Source organism: Aedes aegypti, chromosome 3 (assembly GCF_002204515.2).
Source record: "Aedes aegypti strain LVP_AGWG chromosome 3, AaegL5.0 Primary Assembly, whole genome shotgun sequence".
Taxonomy (NCBI): domain Eukaryota; kingdom Metazoa; phylum Arthropoda; class Insecta; order Diptera; family Culicidae; genus Aedes; species Aedes aegypti.
The window spans coordinates 148,975,826-149,000,698 of NC_035109.1; the positions used below are offsets into that span (position 1 = coordinate 148,975,826).

The following is a 24,873-nucleotide window of genomic DNA, read 5'->3' on the forward strand; positions in this document are numbered from 1 at the left end:
AACTCGTCGACAAAATGTACTCGATTTGAACTAGTATATGGTCGTAAGGCAAGATTGCCAACGTCAGTATACAACCCGAGAAATAACGGATTAAACTACGATGATTACACTAATGAGATGAAGGGAATATTTAAAAACCTACACTCAAAAGCCAGAGAGAATCTTATAGAATCAAAGGAAAAACGTAAAGAAATTTACGACAGAAAAGCAAACGACTGGCAACCTATGTGGGGAGACCTAGTCCTCGTCGAAGCCAACCCTATGGGAGTTGGACAAAAACTCCAAAGTTATTGGAGAGGACCATATGAAATTGTGGAACTTCCAAGTGAGCAAACCACAGTGATAAAGAATGGAAACAAATTGGAAAAAATCCACAATAATAGACTAAAAAAATATTGTGAATAAAAATATAGTAATGGAAATGTCTAATACAAAATTGTGTGATATTCAGAGGACAGAAATGTAAAAATGGAAAAGATGCATGAATTTTTTTTTTGCAATCCCACTCTAGAACCCCAGGGAAATATTATTCTGGACGAAGTAAGGGCTCTGCCACCAGTGCCACCCCGCTCATTAGTACAAGAAATGGGAGAAACCTATATGGATCCAGCACCAGAAAAAGAAGTAGCGATAGAAAATATAACACAAACAATATCGCCAATGTCAAGAAAACTTGAAAAGAAGGAGACAATGAAAATAACACCACTCCGAGTAAAATGGTAAAATGAGAAAAAACATAATATACTAAAGATAAATTTGAACCAAGGAATAACAGTTGAACCTTGAAAATGAAAAATGAGGGGCGTAGGACATCAACCAGAGAAGTGACGTGCCTACAGCTAATTATAACAAGAATGCGTCCGTCAAACTCAGTTTTGAACGTACCGAAGGGCTGGAAAAACCAGAATAGGAAACTATTCTGTAAGGGTCGTTACCCTCTGGAAAAGTAAGAAATATGGAAAATATAAATGGGAATAGAAAGAGTATAAAGAGAATATACATATGAAGAGGAAAATACACCCTTCAAAGAATAACAAAGCATCGAAGAGGAAAAAGACACTCTTCGCAATGAAAATTGGAATAGCAGGAATAATGACATTGATAAGAAGATCCAAAAGGGAAAAGAATATGAAACTGGTTGGGGTCCTGAAATACATACTCTGGATATTAATGTAATAGTAGAGGATTAATATGATGGAAATTGAAAACACACTTTGGGACAAACCATTTTTATACCTTGAATTTATATGAGCAAACGAGGTTTTCATTCACAGATCCTGCCTGCAACCTCAAAAGAAAGGGGGGGAGGTCACCAAGCGAGAAAAGAACAAAACCTTACAGATGGAGACGGATAACGGATCAGTACAGGAAGAAGGTATCCTAGATATAAGAAAATGAAAAATTTTACAACTTGAGAAATTTTCAAAAAATTAATAAATCAAAACTTGAACTGCAAAAACAAAACAAACTAAAAACAAATTGACTTAAAGTCGAAAGTTTCACGAAATTTTAAGAAAATGATTTATTGTCATACAAATAATGCTAGAAAAACACTATTCTTTGACATATTTAAAGTTGTATATATTACACGTAGAAGGTATGAAAGATAATGTATAAATATTCTAAGCTCAAGCGAAAACAAAAACAAAAAGGAAAAAGAGACCAACAAAATCCACAAAAGATATTAAAATCCTTTAAAACTGAGCAAAACGAAAAGATGTGAGATTTCCAAAAAAAAAACAAAAAAAAAACACAACAAATAAATAATAGAAATAAAAAAAAATATATATATATATATATTGGGACTCACCAAACTGTAGATAGTAGGATAGTAGATATGAATAGTTCTACCATATAGTAGGAATAAAATACAATAGAATAATATAGAATAGGAAAATAGGTCATAGGCAGCAGTAGTCCTTTGGAGTGTACACTGTCCCACCGAAGGAGAGTGAAAGTAATCATCGGGAGCGCCAAAGAAGGAAGACAGTGGAACAACGAACGTGTAATGGTTGGCATCTAGAATTCGTACAAATCAACACCCGTCGCGTCTTGATCGAATAACCATTCTGATGTTGAGGTAGATGATGTAAAAGGGAGGAATGATGACGTAAACATAGCACGAAATGGAGATGTGACAAGCTGGAGCTGAATAATAGATGATTATCCAAGATAACGGTTATCCAAGATAACGATTATCCAAGGTAACAAAGAAAAAAAAAATTGACATATTAATGTCTTAAGTAAACAATTTTATTTTGAACTTGGTCAGAAAAGCCAATATGATATAACGGACAAATCGAACATAGCTTAGACAAGAAAGGCCATTGGTGCCGACCTGGGAGGGAGGCACCGATACTACACACGAAATATGACACAAAGTTATTTTGAACTGCAAGAAAACTCCAGCTTGCCAACGACAATCAAGGCAGACTTGATGAAAATCGCTAGTTTTCTTTTGTTGTGTTCCTTCGATCGTTCTGGACAAACATGGAAAAAGGGCGAAGGTTTTCTATGCATTTCATTTTCGTTTTTATTGGAAAAAATAAAAATTAGGAATATTTGAATACTTTGTATTCAATCAGAATAAAAGGTGCATATTGTGACATTACTTTTGAATAAGCATGAATAACTTTTCAATCGATTTTTTGTCACATTTGATGAAATGCAAAACTATGTTTAAATCAATTACGCGCTTTTGTCATGTTTGTCCATTGTTTTAGATCTGAGCTCACAGTGACAGTTCGTGACAGCAGAATCTCGGCTCACCTTGACGTACATAAATTTCGTATCGGTTTCTCCCTCCCAGGTGCCGACAACAATTCGAGCACAGAGGACAAATTCACCTCAGTTGTTCATGATACTACGAATAGTCATCAACATAGACAAAAATGGGACACTAGGATATATCAAGTCACAAAGGAAATTAGATGCCGATTACCATTGAGATCAAAGATTCAGAAATGAAGCTAGAAAAAAGACGAAAGGAGTCGACAGAAATGGATGGTGGACACAACAGTGGGCACAACGAAGGATGACCCAGCGGTTAGAGATATAGGAACACTAATTCTTTATAATGTACATAGCGAAGGAATCAGTTAACGTTGTAAATGTTAGAACCAAAAATAGGTTGAGTAGGGATTTTACATGTACCAACAATAATTATTCTAGCAAGCCAAATATGCCTTCTCCGTGTTTTTAATTCAAAAGGATTTAATTAAAAACTCGAATGGTTGGGGCGTATGTACCAGCCTAGCATCATGATACGGTACTTTCTACGTATCCGGGAAATGATGGTTTTCTTGCACATAGCCTGACGAAGCAAAGTAACGGGTGCTTCCTCGTTGCAGTGGTTTGTTGCGTAACTGCAAAACCAGAAGTCAATTTGGTTTTGTTTGTTTTACCTTGGCCAGGAATCCGACAGTGCCAAATTTAAAGTGACATAATTTTACCGCTATGGAGTAAAGCAAACAAACGTGCGCGAGAACTTTTTACTTACGCAGCTTTCCGGTTTGCTTAGCCCTATAGGCGGCGGGTAATCGTATTGTTTTGCTTAAGTTTTTCATTTCAGCCACACCACAAACCGCGAAGAACGGTGACTCACATGCGGATTTTGTTACGCTCATCGCTCACGGATCGTTAGAACAAGACGACAAGTTCTACCAATTAAGAGAGTGAGTTCCTCGCCAGGGAGTGGAATCAACCCTTTAAAACCGACCCGCCAAGATGGAAGGGGCCTCGGTGTGAAGAAAATGTACGACGTCCGCAGTTCTGACGGTTCGTTACAGGAGGAGTCCGGGTGTGTACGACGCCCCAGTTCTGACGGTTCGTTACAGGAGGAGTCCGCGACAGATCTGGGTGGCGATTCCGTGGCGTTTGGATTAAACCTACTTCTCTGATTTTTGCGAAGAGGGACGACAATCTTCCGTTCAAAGTTCAGTGGACATTTTCCTGCCAAATTGCCGAGCAGGTCATTCCGGGTCGAGAGTGTTTGATAGTGATATAAGGTGGGATGAACGATAGAATAAGGGCGGAAAGCTAGTGAATTGTGACGACTTTTAGTGTGAACATCAATAAAACTTTCCTCATTAAAACCGGTACGCTGCAAGCAGTCTGATACAGATTCTTCGAAAAAATATGATAATATCAGAAAGTTTAAATGAACTTTAAAAATCTGTTAAATAATAGCTACTAACCCTAAGAATATTTTTCCATGGAAATCCCAGTAGAACCCCAGTGAAAGGTAAAGGCGTTCTTGGAGAATGCACTGGAAAAATACGGAAATAATTCATGAAGAGATCCCCGATACCTGAAACCTTCGTGGGAGAATTACAAAGGGATATTCCTAACGAGTTCTTTGGAAGACTACTAGAAGGATTTTTTTACTAGATTAGACAAATAATGAATATTCACAGTAAAGAAAATTTAAATTTACAAGTATCACTGCGATATGCAGTGATATGAAACAAAATCACAAACAAATAAAATCAACGCAAATTTATGAAAAACTACGAAATTTATGACAATTGCGATTATTGCGAGCAACAGTAGCGCAACCATGATTCGGCTCTAGGGGGGGTTCTGTAAACACTAAGGTAATATTTTTTAGGAACGTAAAACGGGAATATAAAATTCAAAGTGGAAAATTTTAAAAATATTTCTAGATTAACACTAGCATCGATCAAACGATCCAATACATCGGTTTTCGTTTAACGAATCATTCGGCATTTCGCCCGATCGCCTACACGCTAAATGTTCATCGCAAGATTCTCAAGAGGAATTGCTGGAGGGATCCTTGAAAGTATTTCTAAGAGAATCTCTGGAGGTATCACTAGACGATTTTCTGGGAATTGCCATGGATTTTTTTTAGAACTTCTTCTAGATTTAACTCAACTGTTTTTATTATGTAATTTTGACTAGCTTATCAATCCTGCAAGTCTTGTTCCAGATGTCCATGTTATCAGGTATTAGGAAAGGATTCGCTTCAATGATATTTGCATAATTTCATCATTTAATTTCTCCAAGGTTTTCATTAGAAATATCTATACAATTCAGCCAAATATTGTTTCGCAATATGATATCCTTTTACAATCGTTACATCAAGATTTATCGAGAGGAAATTTCGGATCAACCCATTCTACGCACAATTGGTTTATTTCAGTTTTATTTTGCATCCATTTCGGATCATTACATCTTTATTATGTAAAATTCAGTGCAGTAATCATGCATCTCCATCCTACAAAAAAAAAACTCGCCTCAACATCAATATTGCATGTGTAAAATTTCAATGTTTGTGATGGTTCAGATCTCCATTTTTTGTTCGGGATAGTGGCCAACTAATGCACAACTCCTAGGCTAAATAGGCCACCACTATCGCACAAAGATCCCTATAGGCTTAGTAGCAGGATAGATCATAGACATATATGCTTTACCCTGCATCTTTTTCTTTTATGAATTTGGCGCAAGATTTCTATTTGGGTTGAGAATCGCTACATGAAGGAGGGGACAAACCTACCTTTCGGACAACCATCAACAACGCTTTAGAAGGTCCTCGGCTGGGAACCGAAACCGAGCCCAACGCCACGCATTGTGTGCGTCACTTGCCGGGCGACTTCGTACTGCTGCTCCATGGTCGAGAACAGTTCTTCCTGCTTGTTAATACTGTCCCCGGAGCTGCTGGGCCCTGGTTTGGCTTCGTCTGCTGGCGTCGTTTTGTGAGCATCTTTCACGCCCATCAAGCGCAAAAACTTGGATGCCATTTTGCCATCTTTGTCCTGGGAAAACTTTGCCTGTTCCCATTTGCTGATGTTGGTGGAAACTTCCTTACTCTCGGCCGTTTTGTTTCCCCAAAGGAGTTTTCGTTTTTGTACTTGATCGGCGTAACGAACCGGGTTCACAACCCCCGGATTATAGTACGAAGGCAACGGAACACTATCGGTTGCCTTCTTGTTCTGCAGCAGGACATCGATGCCCATCTTTTCTAGTTGAGCGGCCTTTACATTGCTGCGTATGAGCGAGCCTCGGGAAAGAGCGTTCTGAGGGTCGATCGGAAGATCACCACTTGTGGTCGATCGGGTAGGTAGTTCGATTGGTCCAACGTTGATCCCCATTAGCGGTGGGATCAGAGCAGGATTGATAGGCGGAGGTTTCACAGCGGGACTGAATCCAGTGGGCATCAAACTTGGGATAACGACTGGGGGTGCTGTTTTAATAGGTGACATAGGTTTCATGACCGGAGATTTGCTCCTCGATCGCGATCTTCTCTTAACTTTATCATCGCTGGATTTCCGCTTCCTATCGCGAGACGAAGACCTCCTGTAGTGACGATCCCTTTCATAATCTCGCTTATCTTTGCGATCGCGGCTGCGATCACGTTCCTTCCTTTCGTGCCGATCGTACTTGTCGCGTCTGTCTCGTTTGTCATCCTTGTAGCCACTGCCACTACTCCGGCCACCGGAATACCGATCCCGACGATCTCGGCTGTTGTCGTAGTCCCGCTGATGGCGCGACGATCGATCTCGATCGCGGTGGTAATCGCGATCGCGCCTTTCTCGGTCCCTGTCATTATTCCGCTTGCTATCGTAACGATCGCGAGAGTTGCTCCGATTGCGGTGCCTTTCCCGTTCCACCGGGCTTTTCTTCCGCTCCGCTACGGCGTGACTCGTCTTGGCGGGGCTCTTCTGAAAAAAAAACTATAGTTTATTCCTCTATGCTAGGACACTAGGATTTTTTTTTTCAAAACATTTTTACACAGAACAGAAATCAGAGACGTGTCCTCTATTGCTGGACAATAGGCTGTATTGATTTTCGTAAATTTTCGAAATCGAAGAATCGCAAATCACAAATGGTAGCAAATAGGCCCAAACGAACACTGCAAAATTTGAACATTCTAAAAAATAGTTTAGCTACTCGGTAAGCGACTTGAAGTTTAGTATGAAAAAATGATTTATTCAGTAAATCATCAAAGTGGGAAAACGGACCCTTCCAAAATTAAATAGAAAATAGTTATTTATGCAACAAGGTGCAAAATGATGATTTTTTCAGCACGAGTTGTACGTTTATACAACGAGGCTTGCATAAATATATATCGAAGAGACTCACGCCCACATGAGCATCAATGCGTAGTAACAGCTCAATATTCCTCAATCAGGTAGGCTGTGAAATGACTGTCATAAACTTTCACATTTCCGTTGCTGACTCTATTTTCAGGCTGATCAGGTAAGACGTCGCATATAATTTCCTAATAATATGAAAGCTACTTTTTATGTGCTGGATTGTCTATACGAACCGCCGCACAAAGCTCCCGACTTTCTTGAGAATGAACCAACAAGCTCTACTTCCTCTATATCCGTAAGACGATCGCCCTCCAACAAAGAATACCACACAGTCAACTGGCTTCCGATTCTATATCCGTTGCACTATCCTATCGTTTCACCCGGCTCAATTCGGATCGTCGGAGAATCAGAACCTAGTTGCATAAGGTATTGATAATTCCAGAGCAATTCGATAAAAGATGTATAGAGGCAATCAGATGATTATTTGAGTACTCCAAGTACAACAAGTTGCAAAATGATGATTTTTTCAGCACGAGTTGTACATTTATCCAACGAGGCTCGCCGAGTTGGATAAATACAACGAGTGCTGAAAAAATCGAGTTTTGCAACGAGTTGCATACAACATTTTTTGCTATTTCGAAAAATGCCGTTTCAACTCGATGAACTCTAAAAGCACAAACAAACATTGCAAGAGAACCCACATGGGCATACAGCCATGCGTAGTTTCAATTCAGTATTTTTCAATCACGTAGGCTGTGACACAGTAGTACCCATGAATGTCACAATTCTTCTCGTTCCCATCGGTATCATGTAGATCTATATTCCCTATTAGATGAATGAACAGGTAAGAAAGGACAGTGACTACAAGCCTGACAGACATAGAACCAACTCAAGAATCAGATGCAATTGTGCTTTTTCTGTGCGGCATATAAGGCAAGACGAATCGGTGAGGTGTCCACTCGCTTCCATTTGATTAATATTAGTCGCATCACGTCACCCGTGGTGAGAACGACTCGTCTCGACTCACACGCCGCGCACAATAAGCATGGCATGAAGAGACTAGGACACTGGGTTGTTCGGTTGACGCCTACCAAAACAGTACTGAAAAGTGCTACTTTTCAGCACCGAAAAGAGTGCTGAAAAGTAGCACTTTTCAGCACTGTTTTATTTGGTAGGAAAAGTAGGCCGTTATGTTGATCAACTTCTCAATGAAAAGTTGATTGATTTGCAACGGAATAGCAAAAAGGTATTTTAAGGACGTGCTAAAACTTTTTTCCCTGGCCGATAATATAAAGCAAGTATCAGTGAACATTTCGTTAGAACAGTAGCTCTAGTTCTAGTAGCTCTTCAAATAAACGAGTTAAAAAAATGAAAGCTTCGAATATTTAATATGCATAATTTGCCACTTTTTAATCTGACATCACGGTGCATTTTATGTACACTGAACCAAGAAATATCATAAAAAGTATTAAAAACATAACATACATTTAGGATAATGGAAATCCTATCAATGTTATACGTATCCATTACAATTTATGTAGAAAGTACATAAACCTCATTACAATACTCTATCATGTTTATTGGTTTATACTGTGAATTGAATATGAACCAAAAGCTATATATGTTATCCGATAATTATCATGTGATTCGCAGATGTGAAAATTAGTAGTGTTTTCAAGATGGCGTATTATGTTTGAACAATTTTAGCAGGTTCAATTCTCAGTTCTCTGTGGGTCTGCTCAAAGACCTGTGGAAAGAAGTGGGGCCTAAAACCTAATATGATCATGTGGATATATGAAACCATCGTTCGGCCTAGAAGAGCCTTCGCTTCCCTTGTTTGGTGGCCAAAAACAAGCGAGGTTACGGCTAGAGCCAAGCTGAACAAAATCCAACGCGCTGCGTGCGTCGCCATTACTGGTGCAGTTCGCAGCGCCCCTTCATTCGCCCTAGATGCAATGTTTAATCTGCCACGGCTAGATCAATTCATAAAGCTGGATGCTGAGAAAAGCGCTCTGAGGCTAAAACGATCAATAAACCTTCTGCCAGGAGATTTAACCGGTCACCTAAGCATACTAAACGAATTTTCTATAAATCCAATTGTAGAACAATGCAGTGACTGGATGGAAATGGTTGTGAATTATGACATACCATATACGGTGTTCATTCCTTCTCGCCAAGAGTGGCAAGAAGGTGGACCGAGTATTCCTCCAGGCTCAATCAAATTCTACACTGATGGATCGAGAATGAACAATCGTTCTGGATCTGGAGTGCACGGACCAAGAACTAAAATCTCTGTCCCTCTCGGACAGTGGCCTACAGTTTTTTTCAGGCTGAAGTGTATGCTATTAATGAATGTGCGCAGCTCAGCGTAAAGAGGAATTACAGAAATGCCACAATCTGTATTTTCTCCGACAGCCAAGCAGCTCTTCATGCTCTGAAAGCTTACTTTTTTAACTCAAAATTAGTGTGGGAATGTGTTCTTGCTCTAAAAACCCTAGCCATCCGCAATCGAGTTAAACTATATTGGATCCCGGGGCATACAGGTCTAGAGGATAATGAAATTGCCGATGAGCTAGCAAGGAATGGATCGGCCAATACATTCACTGGTCCTGAGCCATTCTTTGGCATATCAAACTGCTCACTAAATATTGAACTGAACAGCTGGTTGTCCAGCCAAATTATATCCAATTGGAAAACAGTTTCCAATGCGAATCAGTCCAAAAGATTCGTCACAATTAATTCGAAACAAACACAAAAACTCATTGGTCTTAACAAAAGGGACCTCAGCACCTACACCGGTCTAATCACTGGACACTGCCCCACCAGATACCATTTACAAAAGATCGGAGCCATCCAAAACCTTAATTGTCGTTTCTGTAGCGAAACGTGCGAAACCTCTCAACACCTTCTGTGCACATATACAACGAAGGTCCAAAATATTTGGCAAGCCCTTTTTGGAGCCGGCCGATATTTGGAACGCATCCCCCAGGGAAGTGGTCGGCTTTATCAGGCTGATCGTACCAGATTGGGGGATACACAATGCTGCAACTTAGGACTTCTGCCCATCAATGGCAGATGGCTAAAAGTTCAGTCACTGCGCAAAGTATTCCGGTGGCGTTTTCGCCACTGAGGGTCTTTGTAAAAGCAAAAGGGTATATCACAATAGTTCTAGAAAATGGACGCAGTGATCTCACACCCGACAGAAGAAGGAAGAAGGAACAATCCTTTAACTCATATAAACCTTTCAGATCAAATGCATGTGTTTTATCTGATGAATGAAATTAAAACTAAATCGCAAATGTTCATGTTGTAATCAGATAAACCTTAAGGTACCGTGGGGAAAATGGGTAATGGATTTCGCTTAGTTGGGATTCTTCAAGTCCTAGAGACTTTTAAATAAAACTCATGAGGTCGTGTATATTTTTTAGCTTAACTCCCACCAAATATAAGCAGTATGCTGAAATTTATTTTTATGCGAAATTCAAGAAAAAAGTACAGAAAAAGTTTTTGAAAAACTTCTTCTTACTTTTCACTTGCCCCACAAGTGGGGTAAGTGAAAAGTTCATCGTTTTGAACAATAAATTCAAAAACTAACAGTTATATTCACGATTTCTATTAACTTAAACATTTGTAAAGGCGCCCCAATAGCGTTAGCGTAGTTACGGTATACGGTATACTTCGTAGATTGGATACTAGCAACATTCATGTTTCTTTTTAATAATCTCATCCTGACTACTTTCAAGAACAAGGCAGGGCAGTATACCTTGTTCAAATCATAAACAAGAAAACTAAAAGCATGAATATCGCTATTCCCGGCCACGCCCATCTTTACCGTAACTTGGGATAGGGGAAGGAAATGTTGATGTAGCACTTACTTAATGAGAGGCCACCGACTCAGCGACACCCTCATAAGTGCTACGGAGTTGGAGGTTGGGGAAGGTATATTGTCAGGATTCGCCTAGAAAGCTGGCGATAGACCTTAAAGATTTGTTGTTTAAGCGTTTTCAAATTAATCTTTTGAATGCCGGCAATCAAAAGAGAAAACAATAGCTTATTTATAGTATAAATAGTATTTCGCGAAATGCTTGTCGATTGTGCAGTAATATTTTTGCTCAATAACCAGTAAAAAGCAAAATCGATCCCTCCAGGGTCATCGGATTGTATAAAATAACGATACGCGTAAAAAAAAATCTCCGGCGACAAAAACACGCGCGAAACCGTGAGCAAAATCTATCTGACGACGCAAAACCGAACTGTCCTGCTTGGGCTTCACGAAGCACTACCCAGCAAGACGCTCCAAAACAGGAAAAAAAAAATCTCCAGCGATTCGAAATTTTATTCTTGTCAATTCAATTTTCTTCTACTCAGTTATGTTTGTTCAAATCATTCGAAAACATTATAACTACAACATTTTCAACGTTAGTTCTTACATTACAGGACAGCAATTGCATATCTGCTCTGTAGTATTTACACCGCTCGTTATTTGTTAAGAAAATCGGATATGACGTCGGATAACTCTCCGGAGAAATCAAACGGAAACCTTCAATAAAGTATTTAGAAACTTTTTTATGTGGATACACCTATACCCCATTTTTCATGTTATGAACTAGCTTTACATAGACATTCCACGAGATTTCCGTGCGTTCTCTTATATTGGAACTTTTCAATCAACGTCTTCCTTTTAATCAGATGACCGAAGTAAACATATTAATATTGTAATATTTGGCAACCTTTTTTCTGAGAAGTTCCATGATTTGGCCATGATAATAGCTTTTAACGCTTTGAGCATAATGTTTCTTGAATCATCAGCACGTTCTGTTGTTCTATGATAATTACCAACCTTGTTTACTTATAGCTACCTAAAGAGAAAACACAAATTCAATCTCTAATAAAAAAAACTTTTCACTTGCCCCACGTGATTAGAAAATTGACTTTGTTTCAATTTAGTTATTTTTAGATCTATGTCGAATTAATTCTAAAACTTTTTTTATTCCAGTTTAAAACTGTCAGAGAGGACAACTTAGAAGTGGTACCGTGACATGCTCTGTTACCGTGAGGTTAAAAAAACTTAAGTTCCAATCGATCAGGAAAAAATAATAAGGTACCGCGGGGCAAGTGGGCAAATGGGTTAAGTGAAAACAATTGATATATTTTACTGAATATGTGAATTAACGTTTTAAACTCTTGCGTAAACCTTTGAGGCCATTGATAACATTACGATAGGTAAGAGATTTCTGAGATGTTTCAGCCATTATTGCATAATAGAGCGAAAAATTGTTAACCTGTCAACGGTTACTCCGTAACAAGTTGGCGGCGTACAATCTTATTTTAATATTTTCAATGGAAAAAAGTTGCGGAAAATAATTTCCTGTACCACTTCTTACTTGTCCTCTGTGACAGTTTCAAACTGCAATAAAAAAAAGTTTTAGAATTAATTCGACGTAGACCTAAAAACAACTTAATTTAAACACCGTCAATTTTCTTATCAGGAGGGGCAAGTGAAAAGTTTATCATTAGAGATTGAATTTGTGTTTTCTCTTTAAGTAGCCATAAGTAAGCATGGTTCGCAATTATCATAGAAAAACATAACGTGCTGATAGATAATTCAAGAAACACTATACTCAAGCGTTAAAAGGTATTAGAAATCATGGAACTTCTCTAAAAGATGTTGCCAAACATTACAATATTAATATGTCTACTTCGGGCAGCCAATTAAAAGGAAGACGTTGACTGAAAAGTTGCAATGTTAGAGAACACACGGAAATCTCGTAGAATGTCTATGTAAAGCTAGTTCAAAACATAAACATGGGGTATAGGTCTATCCACATAAAAAATATTCTAAATACGTTATTGAAGGATTCCGTTTGATTTCTCCCGAAGAGTTATCCGACGTCATATCCGACTTTCTCAAAAACAAAAAACGAGCGGTGAAAATTCTACAGAGCAGAAATGCAATTGCTGTCCTATAATGTAAGAACTAGCATTGGAAATGTTGCAGTTATAAGGGTGTCGAATCATTTCAACTAACATAACTGAACAGAAGAAAATTCAAGTGAAAAGAATAACATTTTCTTTGTTTACATGTTACTTATGTTATTGTTCATTGGGAAGCCTTAACAAATGTTAAAGCTAAAAGAAATCGTGAAAATAACTGTTTGTTTTTGAATTTATTGTTCAAAGCAGTAAACTTTTCACTTGCCCCACTTTTGGGGCAAGTGAAAAGTAGTAAGACATTTTTCAAAAAACTTTTTCTGTTTTTTTTTCAATTTTTCATAAAAATCAATTTCAGCATGCTGCTTATATTTGGTGGGAGTCAAGTTAAAAAATATACACGACCTCATTTGTTTCAATTTAAAGTCTCTAGAATTTGAAGAATCTCAACTATGCGAATTCCATTACCCACTTGCCCCACGGTACCTTATCTCAAGTTCCTGATCATTAAAGAAGCATGATTTTTTCGACTAGTTTGTCCAGGTTGAAAATTGCTTTCAATTGAACAATTTGCAATCCAAAATGATGACCTAGAAAACAAAATGGCGACTTCCGGTTCATGGAAATCATTATATCTCAAGATCCTGATAACTAAGAAGGAAAATTTCTTTGACAAGTTTGTTTAGGTTGAAAATTGCTTTACATTGAATCCAATATGACGGTCTAGAAAACAAGATGGCGACTTCCGGTCTATAAAAATCATTGTATCTCAAGATCCTGATCATTAAGAAGCATGATTTTTTAGACAAGTTTGTCCAGCTTGCAAATTGCTTTCAATTGAACATTTTGCAATCCAGAATGGCGGCCTTTGTTGGAAGATTTGGTTGAAAAAAAATGCACTGTGATGCCAGATTAAAAGGTGACAAATCATGCATATACAATTTTCGAAGCTTCCATTTTTTAACTCGTTTATTTGGAGAGCTACTAGAAAGTTGTGTTTTAACGAAATGTTTACTGATACTTGCTTTAAATTATCAGCTAGGTAGAGAATTTTTAGTACGTCCTCAAAGTACCTTTTTCTATGTAATATTGAAAGGGTCCGTTTTACCATACTAAACTTCAAGTCGCTTGCCGAGTAGCTAAACGATTTTTTTTTTAATTTTGCAGGGTTTTGTTCTTTGATTTTGAAAATTTGTAAAAATCGACACGACCTACTGGATAAGAAGCGGGCCATTTGGCATAAGGTCGTTTGGCAGAACGGTCATTTGAAATGAAGGCTATTTATCATAAATAGTGGTAACGTTCACGGTTACGAAACAAAACCATGCATAAGGTGTCTGGGTTTGATGCCCAGTTGGTACAAGTTCTATTCGTAATGGGTATGATCAATTGGAAGCAGCACTACGATGAACACTTGAATGGCGCTGAGAGCATAGGCACGAAGGTTCAGGGTAACGGGAGAAACGATTACGTCGGAATGTCGGACCAGCTCGCACTTTGAGGGAAGTTAAGAATGCCGTTCAACAGCTCAAGAATAACAAGGTAGCTAGGAAGGATGGTATCGGAGCGGAACTGAGAACTATCGAGCGATCACTATTCTAAATGCCGCCTACAAAGTATTATCCCAGATCATCTTCCGTAGTCTATCACCAATAGAAAAAGGGTTCGTGAGAAGTTATCAAGTCGGTTTCGTGAGCGGCCACTCTACGACGGACCAGATCTTTACAGAACAGCAAAGCCTCCGAAAATGCCGGGAATACTAGGTCCCTACGCATCACCTGTTCATTGATTTTAAAGCGGCATACGACAGTATCGACCGCATAGTCATGGAGGATCATGGACGCGAACAGCTTTCCCGGGAAGCTCACAAGACTGATTAGAGCGAGGACGGTGTGCAGAATTGCGTATAAATTTCGGGCGAACACTCCTAAGACAAGGTGATGGGCTTTCGTGCCAGTTGTTCAACATTACGCTGAGGTGACAAAAATTACCACCGAGAAGTACAAAAAAAATCAATGTTTTGTTGAGTCTTACATAAGGGGAGGAGTTAAAAGCTATGGGCCAACCCAAAGTGTAAGTGCACTTTTCCACTTTTCATGTCTTTTTAAAGAATTCCCAAGTAACCACAAGCATTATACCATTGCATTAATTTGACCGAAAGTCAACATTTTTTGCATTAATAATTTATCATGCATTTATTCAATAACCGTCAAGCAATGATCCATTTGATGAACATTATAAATGCTTTATAGCATTATTTTAATTCAGCATTATGTATAGCGTTTAGAGTGAATATAAAGTTATGCTGTCATACAAGATTACGTAACCTCATTAAACGCACTCGAATCTGTAATAAATAAGTAAGACGATCGAGCACATTCGCACTCGCTCATTACGTTTTTTGGGATATGGAAGAACAATTTTAATAATGAAATGACTTTCTTCCATCTCGAACCCCCATTTCATGATCTAAGGATATATTTATTCATACAGAATTATGTTGTATTTTATAACGAGAAGGAATGTCGATCAATTTCTCTCCCCTGAAATATTTTCAAAACGCTAGGGCTTCCAGTTATTTCCTCTACGAGAAAGAATGGTGATCAAATTCTTTCTATTGATGTTTCATTTGGTGAGGAGAAGAAATCACTGTTGTTCAATCGCCGAAGAGAATCCTTTCTATTCGTAATAACTGGGCGAATAATAATGGTTAACACACGCAGTGGCTTCGTTTATAAGGAACTTTTATCCTACCTTATCACATCAGCAGCTTTAGCACAGGGCACCAACGCGCCAGGCATTCAGCACACCATCATCGTAGTTGTGGGTTCGAATCCTGATTCCAACAAAAAAATCATTCAGATGGCAAAGAAAATCATTGTAAGGTAGCCAATGGACTTATTTTATTTTATTTACTTATAATTATTTTATTTACTTTTAACGCATGCCCTAAATATACATTATTTTAAGCTAATATGTACCATGACCCCTAAAAATACAACCATAAATGCTTCAGTAGGGCTTGTGCATTAAAATTGCTTTACCAAGTACACCCGATTCTGTTTTTGCACGGATTTTTTTTACACGGCCGTGCAAAAAAAGTTTCCATACATATTTTTCCGCCAAAACCTTATTTTTGCATGAAACGTCGAGAAATGGTGTTACTTTTTTGCACGGTTTTTGAAATTTTGAACTGAAAACTTTTTTTGCACGGTACGCATCCCCCGTGCAAAAACAGAATCGGGTGTATTGCATTAATTTGGTTGTTGTGGGGCCCTTTCCCACTTTAATTATGCTTTATAAAGCTCTTAAAGATTATGTCGCTTTAAAACAAAATCTGATAGCACACTATAGAGCAAACATAAAGTATTCATAAGGACTGTTCATTTTATAAATTGGACACTTTGTTTACGCTATATCTTTTTTATTTATTGATAAAATCGTAATCGGTTTTCTGTGCATCGTTCAACTATTATTCTACAATGCTATGAAAATATAAGATCTGAGAAAATGCTCTTAGTTGAAGAGCTAAATATGTTTTATAAAAACTCCTAAGAAAAGCTGTTTGTCATAGTTTAACATTATTTTTCGCAAAACAAAAATCCTCATTTATATGAACAAATTGTATGTTTGTATCGTTTACTATTCTACTAAAGGTATAGCTTTTAAAAAAATCAATTATATTCCACCATTCTCTAACATTAGGTAACTTTAGTGATTTATCCATTTATGGTCAAATTTGTTAATACACACTCCTTTCACTCCCAGCAAAAGAAAAAAGTAAAAAGCGTGTTCAAAACTGGTTTAGATTACTAAAGAAACTATATTTGTATAAATGAGAGCTAAATCGTGAGTTTAAACCACAGTCTTAAGTATAAATTTTACTCCATATGGTAAGTTTACTAAAAAGTCTCATACTTTTAAAATTTCGTACGCATATTTATCGATCGACAGCAAATTGCAAACTGTTTTCTCCGAATATTTCAATTGGTAATCCCAGAATAACATATTATGAAAACAATATGTGGAAAATCAAATCGATTTTATTACAGCAGTGTTGCCAATTTTGATTATTGTCAAAGCACTTTTAAAGGTCTTCTAAGAATGAAGAATATGTGTTTCTATTGCGCTTTAAATGTGACGTGGGGACTGAATAAGGAACTCAATGAAGGCGTAAGTTATTTTTTATATTAAACCCTCTACCGGCAGCTTCATTTTTTCCCGCAAAATTGAAATTCAAATCGTTATAACTTTTTTTGTTTTTCAATATTTTTGCACCATTTTTTCAGCTCTCAAAAAACTTTTCTAGTTTTAGGATCTGTGTCGATATTGATCATTGGTCATCTGGTTTGAAGATATTCCAAAATTCCTTGGGGGACCGACCCGTAACAAGAAACCCCCGTTAATTTCTCAGGCTACAGAATTTTAATCGTATTCAGATATTCACTCTTCGAAACAATACATTAATGTGTGTATGTTGTGAAAAAATGAAGCAATTTCGTGCAGCCGTCTTTAAGTAATGACCATTTAAGTTTCTGGAACCTCGCTGGCTAAATAAAGATCTTAAAAACTTCAAAAAAACATCATATCGTAATTTTCAGATATCTCCAAGAATACTGAACCGATTTGTATGATTTTTTCAGAGAAGCTCCTTATTACCTAGCATTATATAGCCCATATTTTATTTTTTTGATAAATTAATCAAAAACAAAATGGCCGCCAAAGACATTTTATATGGAAAATGTTGGTCCCCCAAGGAACATCGGAATAACTTTAAAACCAGATCACCAATAATGAAAATCTACACGGATTCCTAAACTAGAAGAGTTGTTTGAGAACTTGTGAAAAAATGGTGCAAAAATATTGAAAAACAAAAAAGTTATAACGATTTGAATTTGAATTTTGCGGTAAAAAATTAAGCTGCCGGTAGAGGGGTTAATACTATATTAGCACTTCCGTCAGGACGTACTTTAAACCAAAAAAATCGAATCATATCAGTTCCTTTCAAATTTAAAATATTTGTCTTTAAAAATTATAGGGGAAAAATAAATTTATGACATCTGTAAAATTGTTGCATCAAAAATAACTTGATTTTTTCCATCAGGCTGATGATTGATGATGCTTTCGAAGAACAAGCCTTTTCTGAAAATAAAAATTACAAATTGTCGAATTTTCCAGCCAGTTTCTAACAATCATTGATTTTGATAACCTCCAAAAATCAACCGTTCTAATCGTTGTTCCATATTCGTGAGAAATTTCATTATTTTGGAGAATGTTTATCATCATAATATTGTATTATACTAGTCGAACGATGTGCAAAAAAACCGATTGAAATTTCATTGATAAATTAAAAAGTTACAGCATGCACAAAGTGTCCACTTTATAAAATGAACAGTCCTTATATAGCTTCGTGGGTACTTGGGTTAGATTCGGCCATAGCCAATGATCGAAGCATTGTTGTGAACTAGGGCATCTTGAGCAGAGTTACAAATCGTATGAGGAGTTATATAATTTTTGGAATTTACTTTACGATTTGTAACTTGCTGAATATGACCTAAGGTTCGTCCTACCAAGTGAGGCTGTTTTCAAAAGTGAAGGGTTAACAAGTCCAACATGTCTTGTTCGCCTGTTCGAACGTAAATCTTCCAATTACATAGTAACGAAACGAAAGCTGAAAACATAGTTTTTTTTTAAACAAAAACAAAAAATGTCCAAGCATGCAATATTCTCCCCCAAGACCATCTTGATCAGAGGTACAAATCGTATGATGAGTTACAAAAATAATGTTACTCTCCAACTCTGCTGAAGATGCCCTAAAACCGGCTAAAACCTACCTCTTTGACTGGACGCCGGTGCTCTGGAGACTGCGATGGAAGCTTCGCCGGCTTGACACTGCTCTCATGTTTTGCAACACTGGCAGAGGGGGGCGGCGGCACTTCCGACTTGCTGGCCGATGGCTGCTTACTTGACTTTTTGCGGGACTTCCGATCGCGGTCGCTGTCGCTGCTGCTCGAATCCGAATCCGAGGAAGATGACGAAGAAGACGACGAGGACGAAGACGATGAATCGCGGCTGTCGCTCGAAGACGAGGATGATGAACGGGAGCGCTTCTGCAACGATAGAAACAACGGCAAGCGTAGGGGGTTCAAGGTACAGCTGTTATTTTTGTTCTATCAATTTGGTTTAATGACTAGTTTGAAGAATGGCTAATCGGAGACGGAGTTGGGGATGTTACATGCCGGGAGTAAGATTTCGTAAGTGATTCTTCTTCTTTTTGGCATTACGTCCTCTGTCCTAGTGCCTGCTTCTCAGCTTAGTGTTTTTATGAGCACTTCCACAGTTTTTAACTGAGAGCTATGTTTGCCAAAGTTGCCATTTTTGCATTCGTAAATCGTGTGACAGGTACGATGATACTCTATGCCCAGGGAAGTCAAGCAAATTTCCTTTACGAAAAGATTCTGGACCAACCGAGAATCGAACCCAGATACCTTCAGTATTGCTTTGTTTTGTAGCCACGGACTCTAACCACTCGGTTAGGGAAGGCTCCATGGTGTACAATCTGAAATGAACTTTTGAAGAATCCATGGAGATTTTGCTCGGGAATGTTTTGAAAGGAGTGTAACTCCTTGGATAAAATGGTGGATTATTTTCGTGAAAAAAATAAGAAGGAACATCACAATGAACTCCTGGAACAGTTCTTGATCCCTGGAATTATAGAAAAAAATAGCGTAGAAATTCTTCTAAAATTTCTTGAAAGATCCCTAAACGAGTTTCCTAAACACTCTGGAATAAACATTTATGGCTATTCTTTGAAGAATCCCTTTAGGGTTTTTTTTTATTTTAAGGAATCTTCTAGAGTAACAATTAGAGAAATCGATGGTAGAATTAATGAAAAAAAAAATATATATATATATATATTTAGGAGATCCTGAAATAGTGTCTGTAAAAAATGGGACAATCCCTGTAAAAATTACTGGAGATAGTAGGATTGGAGTGTAAAATGATTTCCTGGATCAAATTCCTATAAGTATCCCTTGGCAATCGCTGGAAGACAAAGCTTGGAAGCTTGGAAACAATTTCCTTCAAAATCTATGGCTGATGGGAAATTCGTTAGTGTTAGGAGTGTATGCCCGTATGTCCCTTTGTACCTTACAGATGATAGGCTGTTGTAGTGTTATGTTCCCCAGAATGGATTAGTTTGACGCATGTGATCCTACTTTTGAACTGATTTACATCTGTGGCATAGACAACTTTTATAAATCTAAATCGACTCTTTTTCTCAAATTCTCAAGAAATATCGGAACGTGTCCCTGAAGCAATTTGTGTTTAAAATAATTGGAGGATTTACCGAAATATTACTTGTTACAATCTGAAATGAACTTTTGAAGAACCTATGGGGATTTTGCCCGAGTAATGTTTTGAATGAACTGTAGGGAAATTTGTGGCGGACCTTCATAACGAAGAGTTCTTGAACAATCCCTAGATTTTTTGGAGCAATGTCTGGATGAATTACTAAAATAAATCGATGTAAGAATTCTTGTAAAGTCTCTTGGAGAATCCCTAAACGAGATTCTTTAAAAACTTTGAAACAAGTCTTCGCTGGAATTCCTGTAAGGACTCCTTCAAGATTTTTTGAAGATTTTCCTAGAGTAACAATTAGAGAAACCGATGATATAATTAATCAATGGCGCGGGAAGTGGGTAGGACACGTAGGACATGTACTACGCACAAAAAACTGGGTAGGACAGTCAAAGGATTGTCCTATCCACGATTCATCCGTTTGTTACCTATAACAAGATAAATAAATTAGAACATCCTCACTAATTATAAATTCAAGCAGTTTGGTCTATTTTTGTCACATTTGTTTAATAGAATTGATTTAAAAGGGATATTTATATTATTTAATATGAATAACAACAAAAGTTGATCCAATGAATGATCCAAAAGACAAAACTGTGGCAGTAGGTTTCTTTTTTAGAGACTTAGTCTCTATTTTAATGCAAGATTTTAAAAAGTTTCTGTTTTTAATGGAAGGACTCTAAAGTCTATTTTATTCCAAATGGTGCTTGCATTGAATCCTTATGCGTAATTGTACAGGCTCTAAAGAAACCTTCAGAGACTATAACGGGTTCAACAAGCTCTTTAAGAATTTCTTCTCAGGTTCCCCGAAGAAAAGTTTCAGTAATCATAGTAATTTTATTTAGAATACTTTTAGAATATCCTACAGGGATCTTTCCAGAAATTCGTCTAGAGATTTACCTACCAATTATCCCAGAAATTATTCTAGCAATTTTTTAAAGGATGTTTAGGAAAATTTGCTCCAGGATATTCGTAAGAACTATAAAGCTACTGTTTCCAGTAATTTCCTTGGATATTTTTTTTTCTAAAACTCCAGAGATTTTTTCACTAATCCTTCAACCGAATTCGACAGTTGTTACTGTAGGAGTTCTACAGAATTTATTCCGAAGAAATTTACAAAGGTTTATTTCAAAATGTTTGAAAAATACCTTAAGAGTTTTTTCAAGAATGCATGAATTCTTCCGCATGTTCATGTGGATTTCTTCAAGAATTCTTCTACTTTTCCTTCCAGAAATCCAACATTCCTTGAGGGGTTCATCGAAAAAATCTATATTTTCTACGAATTTTTCCAGCATTTCATCAATACCCCTGCAGTTTTACCAAACATTTCATAAAAAGTTTATCAATATATGCAGTCATCGAAAGTTTATTTAAGTTCCCACTCCTGTTTATACTACATTTTTCCAGTAATTCCTCCGAACATTGTTACACAATTTTTGTAGAGATTATGTCCAAAGTTTTTCGAAAAATATCTTTAGAAAGTCCTGTGGAACACTATGTCGAGATTCGATAGATTTTTTCTATTATCTTAGCAAATCTACGTTTTTTTTAAATTCCTCGATAGTTCAGGAGTTATTTCAGAGCTCCTTGTTCATTGAAGATGACCGGGAATCTTGGACGATGTATCAGGGAAATCGATGGATGAATCACTGGATAAAATCTTGGTGGAATTAGGACTTTCTTGAAAGATTTTCACTGACTTTTCGGAGGATTTCAGATGATTTCTAAAGCATCTTGAAATCATCTCTTTTATGTCTGTGGTTCTCCTTGGAAAAATCCTGCCTGAATTCTTGTAGTATCATGATAAAACTCATACAATAGTACTTGTCACGAGGAATACTCAAAAAAAAAGTCTCAGATCTCAGAGAAATGTCTGTACTGATACTATGAAGAATAATGTTCTAATATCCTGGCTTATATTAGGTTTCGTTTTGTTTTCTTGATTTGTGTTTGGTCTATTTACAGTTTATTTTTGATTTCTTTTAGGTATATTTTCGGTCTCTTTTATTCTGACAAGAGATTTCTAATTTCCTACTTTAAGGCACTCAGCCGTTAGTTGCGTTTGAGCCCCTCCAATATAGTAACATTCAATTTGCAGTCCAGGATTTAACATTTTCTTAGCTTCACTGTGCACAAAATATTTGTCATACCCATGGTTTTGAACATGGACGCGCCTCTGTAATTATTGATCAATGATTAATCTGTAGGAAATCCTGGGATGGTCTCCGGAAAAATGCCAATTCCTCTAGAAATCATTGGAGGTAGTAGGGTTGGAGTGTTAAATGATTGCCTGGATCAAATTCCGGTAAAATTCCTCTAAATATTCCTTAAAAATCACTACAAGAATTACTAAGTACCTTGATTAAGCAACCTCTAGGTTATTTTCTGAATAAATCCCTGAAAGAATTCTAGAAGAAATCTCTGGAGATATTAATGGTAGAATTACTGAAAATTTTCCTCGAAGAAATTTCTGAAGTATCTGGGGATAGTTGCGTAATACTTTGACGGTTTTTCTTGAGCCTCTCGATTTTTTTTACCAGGATTTTGCACTGAATAACAGAACAGAATAAGGAAAAAAGAAACTTTCTAGTCTATTTTGGTTAAAATAGAGACTTTAAGAGGCCTATCGTAAAAAATGAAGACATTGATTCGTAAGTATTAATGAAATATGGAGTACTTTCATGAGTGTAAAACTATTCTGCAATGTCAGAGATGTAATTTAGTCTTATACAGCATCGCTATTATTAAACATATTCTTCTGAGAGATCAATCTTAGTTGACTGCATGGTGCACTTACTGTTTATCTATCAATCTACATAAATAAACATGGAGTGGTGTTTATTTGTCACGAAATAGCTGGAGAACGGATAAACGAATGAATGATTCTTTCTCCGTTTTCTTTGTCAAGGGTTACGACGTGCTCGTGTGTACAACAAGTTCATGAAACTCACCGGGAAGGTACGAAAAGCTGAGTAAAAATAAAGCTGTCACTTTGTATAAAACGAACTACTGGGTGGCAATACTACGGGCCAACTAGCTTTAAATAGTTTTCAGATAATACTTTAACTTTGCTGTAAATCTATACCATTTCTTGCTCCTGGCATGTACATCGTTGCATGTAAATATTTTATCTCCGAAAAAATGAAACTGAAGGATAATAAAAATGAAATATAAATCCCTAACTTGCATACTTACGCCAAGGCTCCCTGCTAGTTTAGTGGAAACCTTACAAAGTCAAAATATATTACCCTTTGATTGCGCGTTGCATTGACAATCTCTCCGCCTCAAACGGCTCATGCTCATGCCCATAATACACAGTAGGGGCAGTTCCTGTTCGAGGGTTTTCAGCGTGGTTTCGTTGCGTGCTCAGTCTCAGTCAGTGGTGGGGACGGTTGGGGTGTAGATGCGCGCATGAGATGGTTGTGAGTTTGGTTTTCTTTGGGGCACTTTTCACTTGGTTTCAATTTATCATAATCAAAAGTTCTTTGAACGACAGTAACAAGTGTCAGATTATTCAAGGCATTTGGCAGATGTTTTTGGTGTAGGAGATGAAGGGGGCATATTACAAAAAATTGCATGTTTTTTTAAATAATTCTCAATCGAAAAAATGGGGAAAAGTAATCTTACTATTGGGTCTCTAACGATTCTGTGACCACTGTTTGGAAGCACAGCAGTCACAAACGGTTAGATCGAAACTAAAAGTCTAGATCAGAAGATTTAATGGAACAAGTGGCTGACATACGCATTGACAAACAATTCCCAGAAACCAAACCACATTTTTTAAAGGGCAAATTCAAGTACATATATGCAACTAAGTCTGTAGGATAGAACAATTACCTTTTTTGAGTGCTTTCCGCTGGTTTTGTCCTTGTTGGAGCTCTTTCTGGAATCATCCTTGGACTGTTCGTGTTTGCGCTTCTTTGCATCGTGGCTGCTGTCCTTCGTCGATGGAGGTTTAATCCCTGGAGGCTTCTTGCGGGTGGTTTGGCCGGTGGGTGGTTCCTAAAGGAAGGGTCAACTATTCAGGATGTATAGGCAAACACAGCAAATGGCATTATTATGTGATAGAACGTAACGCTAGACTGCTATTTTGTGTGAAATGTTCCCAGTTAATTTGTAGATAAAGCATAAGAAAAACTAGAGCTACATATATAAGATCTTGACAGATCGAGGATAACTGTGAAGTCTTTGATCTCAAAAGAATATGTACGGTGTACCGACAAATATGGGTTCCATAACATACCCTCAAAAACCATTCCCATAATGTACTATTATCCAGTAAAGGATCTATTAAAGTTTATAAAGCTCATATACTCGAATGGCTTTCCGCTGTAAACAACATTCGGTACCAACGCCCGCCACAGTACAATCTGGAATGACTCAAGCTAGCTTAAGTCGCACAAAAGAAACACAACGCAAGAAAACTAGCGATTTTCAACAATTATGCCTTGATTGTGGATGGCAAGCTAAAGTTATCTTGCAGTTTGGAAACATTTTGTTTCATATTTCGCCTTGCTTCCAGGTCATA

At 37.4% G+C, this 24,873-nt stretch overlaps 1 protein-coding gene and 2 long non-coding RNA genes across 4 annotated transcripts in view; 1 reads left to right on the plus strand and 2 right to left on the minus strand.

The window, feature by feature from the left end:
* Positions 1 to 1,527: 1,527 nt before the first annotated feature.
* LOC110678694 lies at positions 1,528 to 2,898 on the minus strand. Its single transcript, XR_002501849.1, has 2 exons — positions 2,818 to 2,898; positions 1,528 to 2,338 (listed from the first exon to the last, which is right to left on the minus strand). It is a non-coding gene; the product is annotated as an uncharacterized LOC110678694 (long non-coding RNA).
* LOC110678693 lies at positions 2,216 to 3,640 on the plus strand. The gene is made up of 2 exons (XR_002501848.1): positions 2,216 to 2,330; positions 2,810 to 3,640. It is a non-coding gene; the product is annotated as an uncharacterized LOC110678693 (long non-coding RNA).
* Positions 3,641 to 5,147: 1,507 nt separating this feature from the next.
* LOC5572952 (arginine/serine-rich coiled-coil protein 2) overlaps positions 5,148 to 24,873 on the minus strand; it is a 28,820-nt gene continuing 9,094 nt past the window's right edge. Inside the window, exons 2-4 of one of the 2 annotated variants that reach the window (XM_021855663.1) lie at positions 24,183 to 24,347; positions 18,821 to 19,096; positions 5,148 to 6,677 (exon numbers count right to left, since the gene is read on the minus strand). In XM_021855663.1, coding sequence (XP_021711355.1) covers positions 5,541 to 6,677; positions 18,821 to 19,096; positions 24,183 to 24,347 — 1,578 coding nt within the window. In that variant the 3' untranslated portion in view covers positions 5,148 to 5,540. Of the gene's footprint in view, positions 6,681 to 18,820; positions 19,097 to 24,182; positions 24,348 to 24,873 lie in introns of both variants that reach the window. The other variant, XM_021855662.1, reaches the window with a different exon arrangement.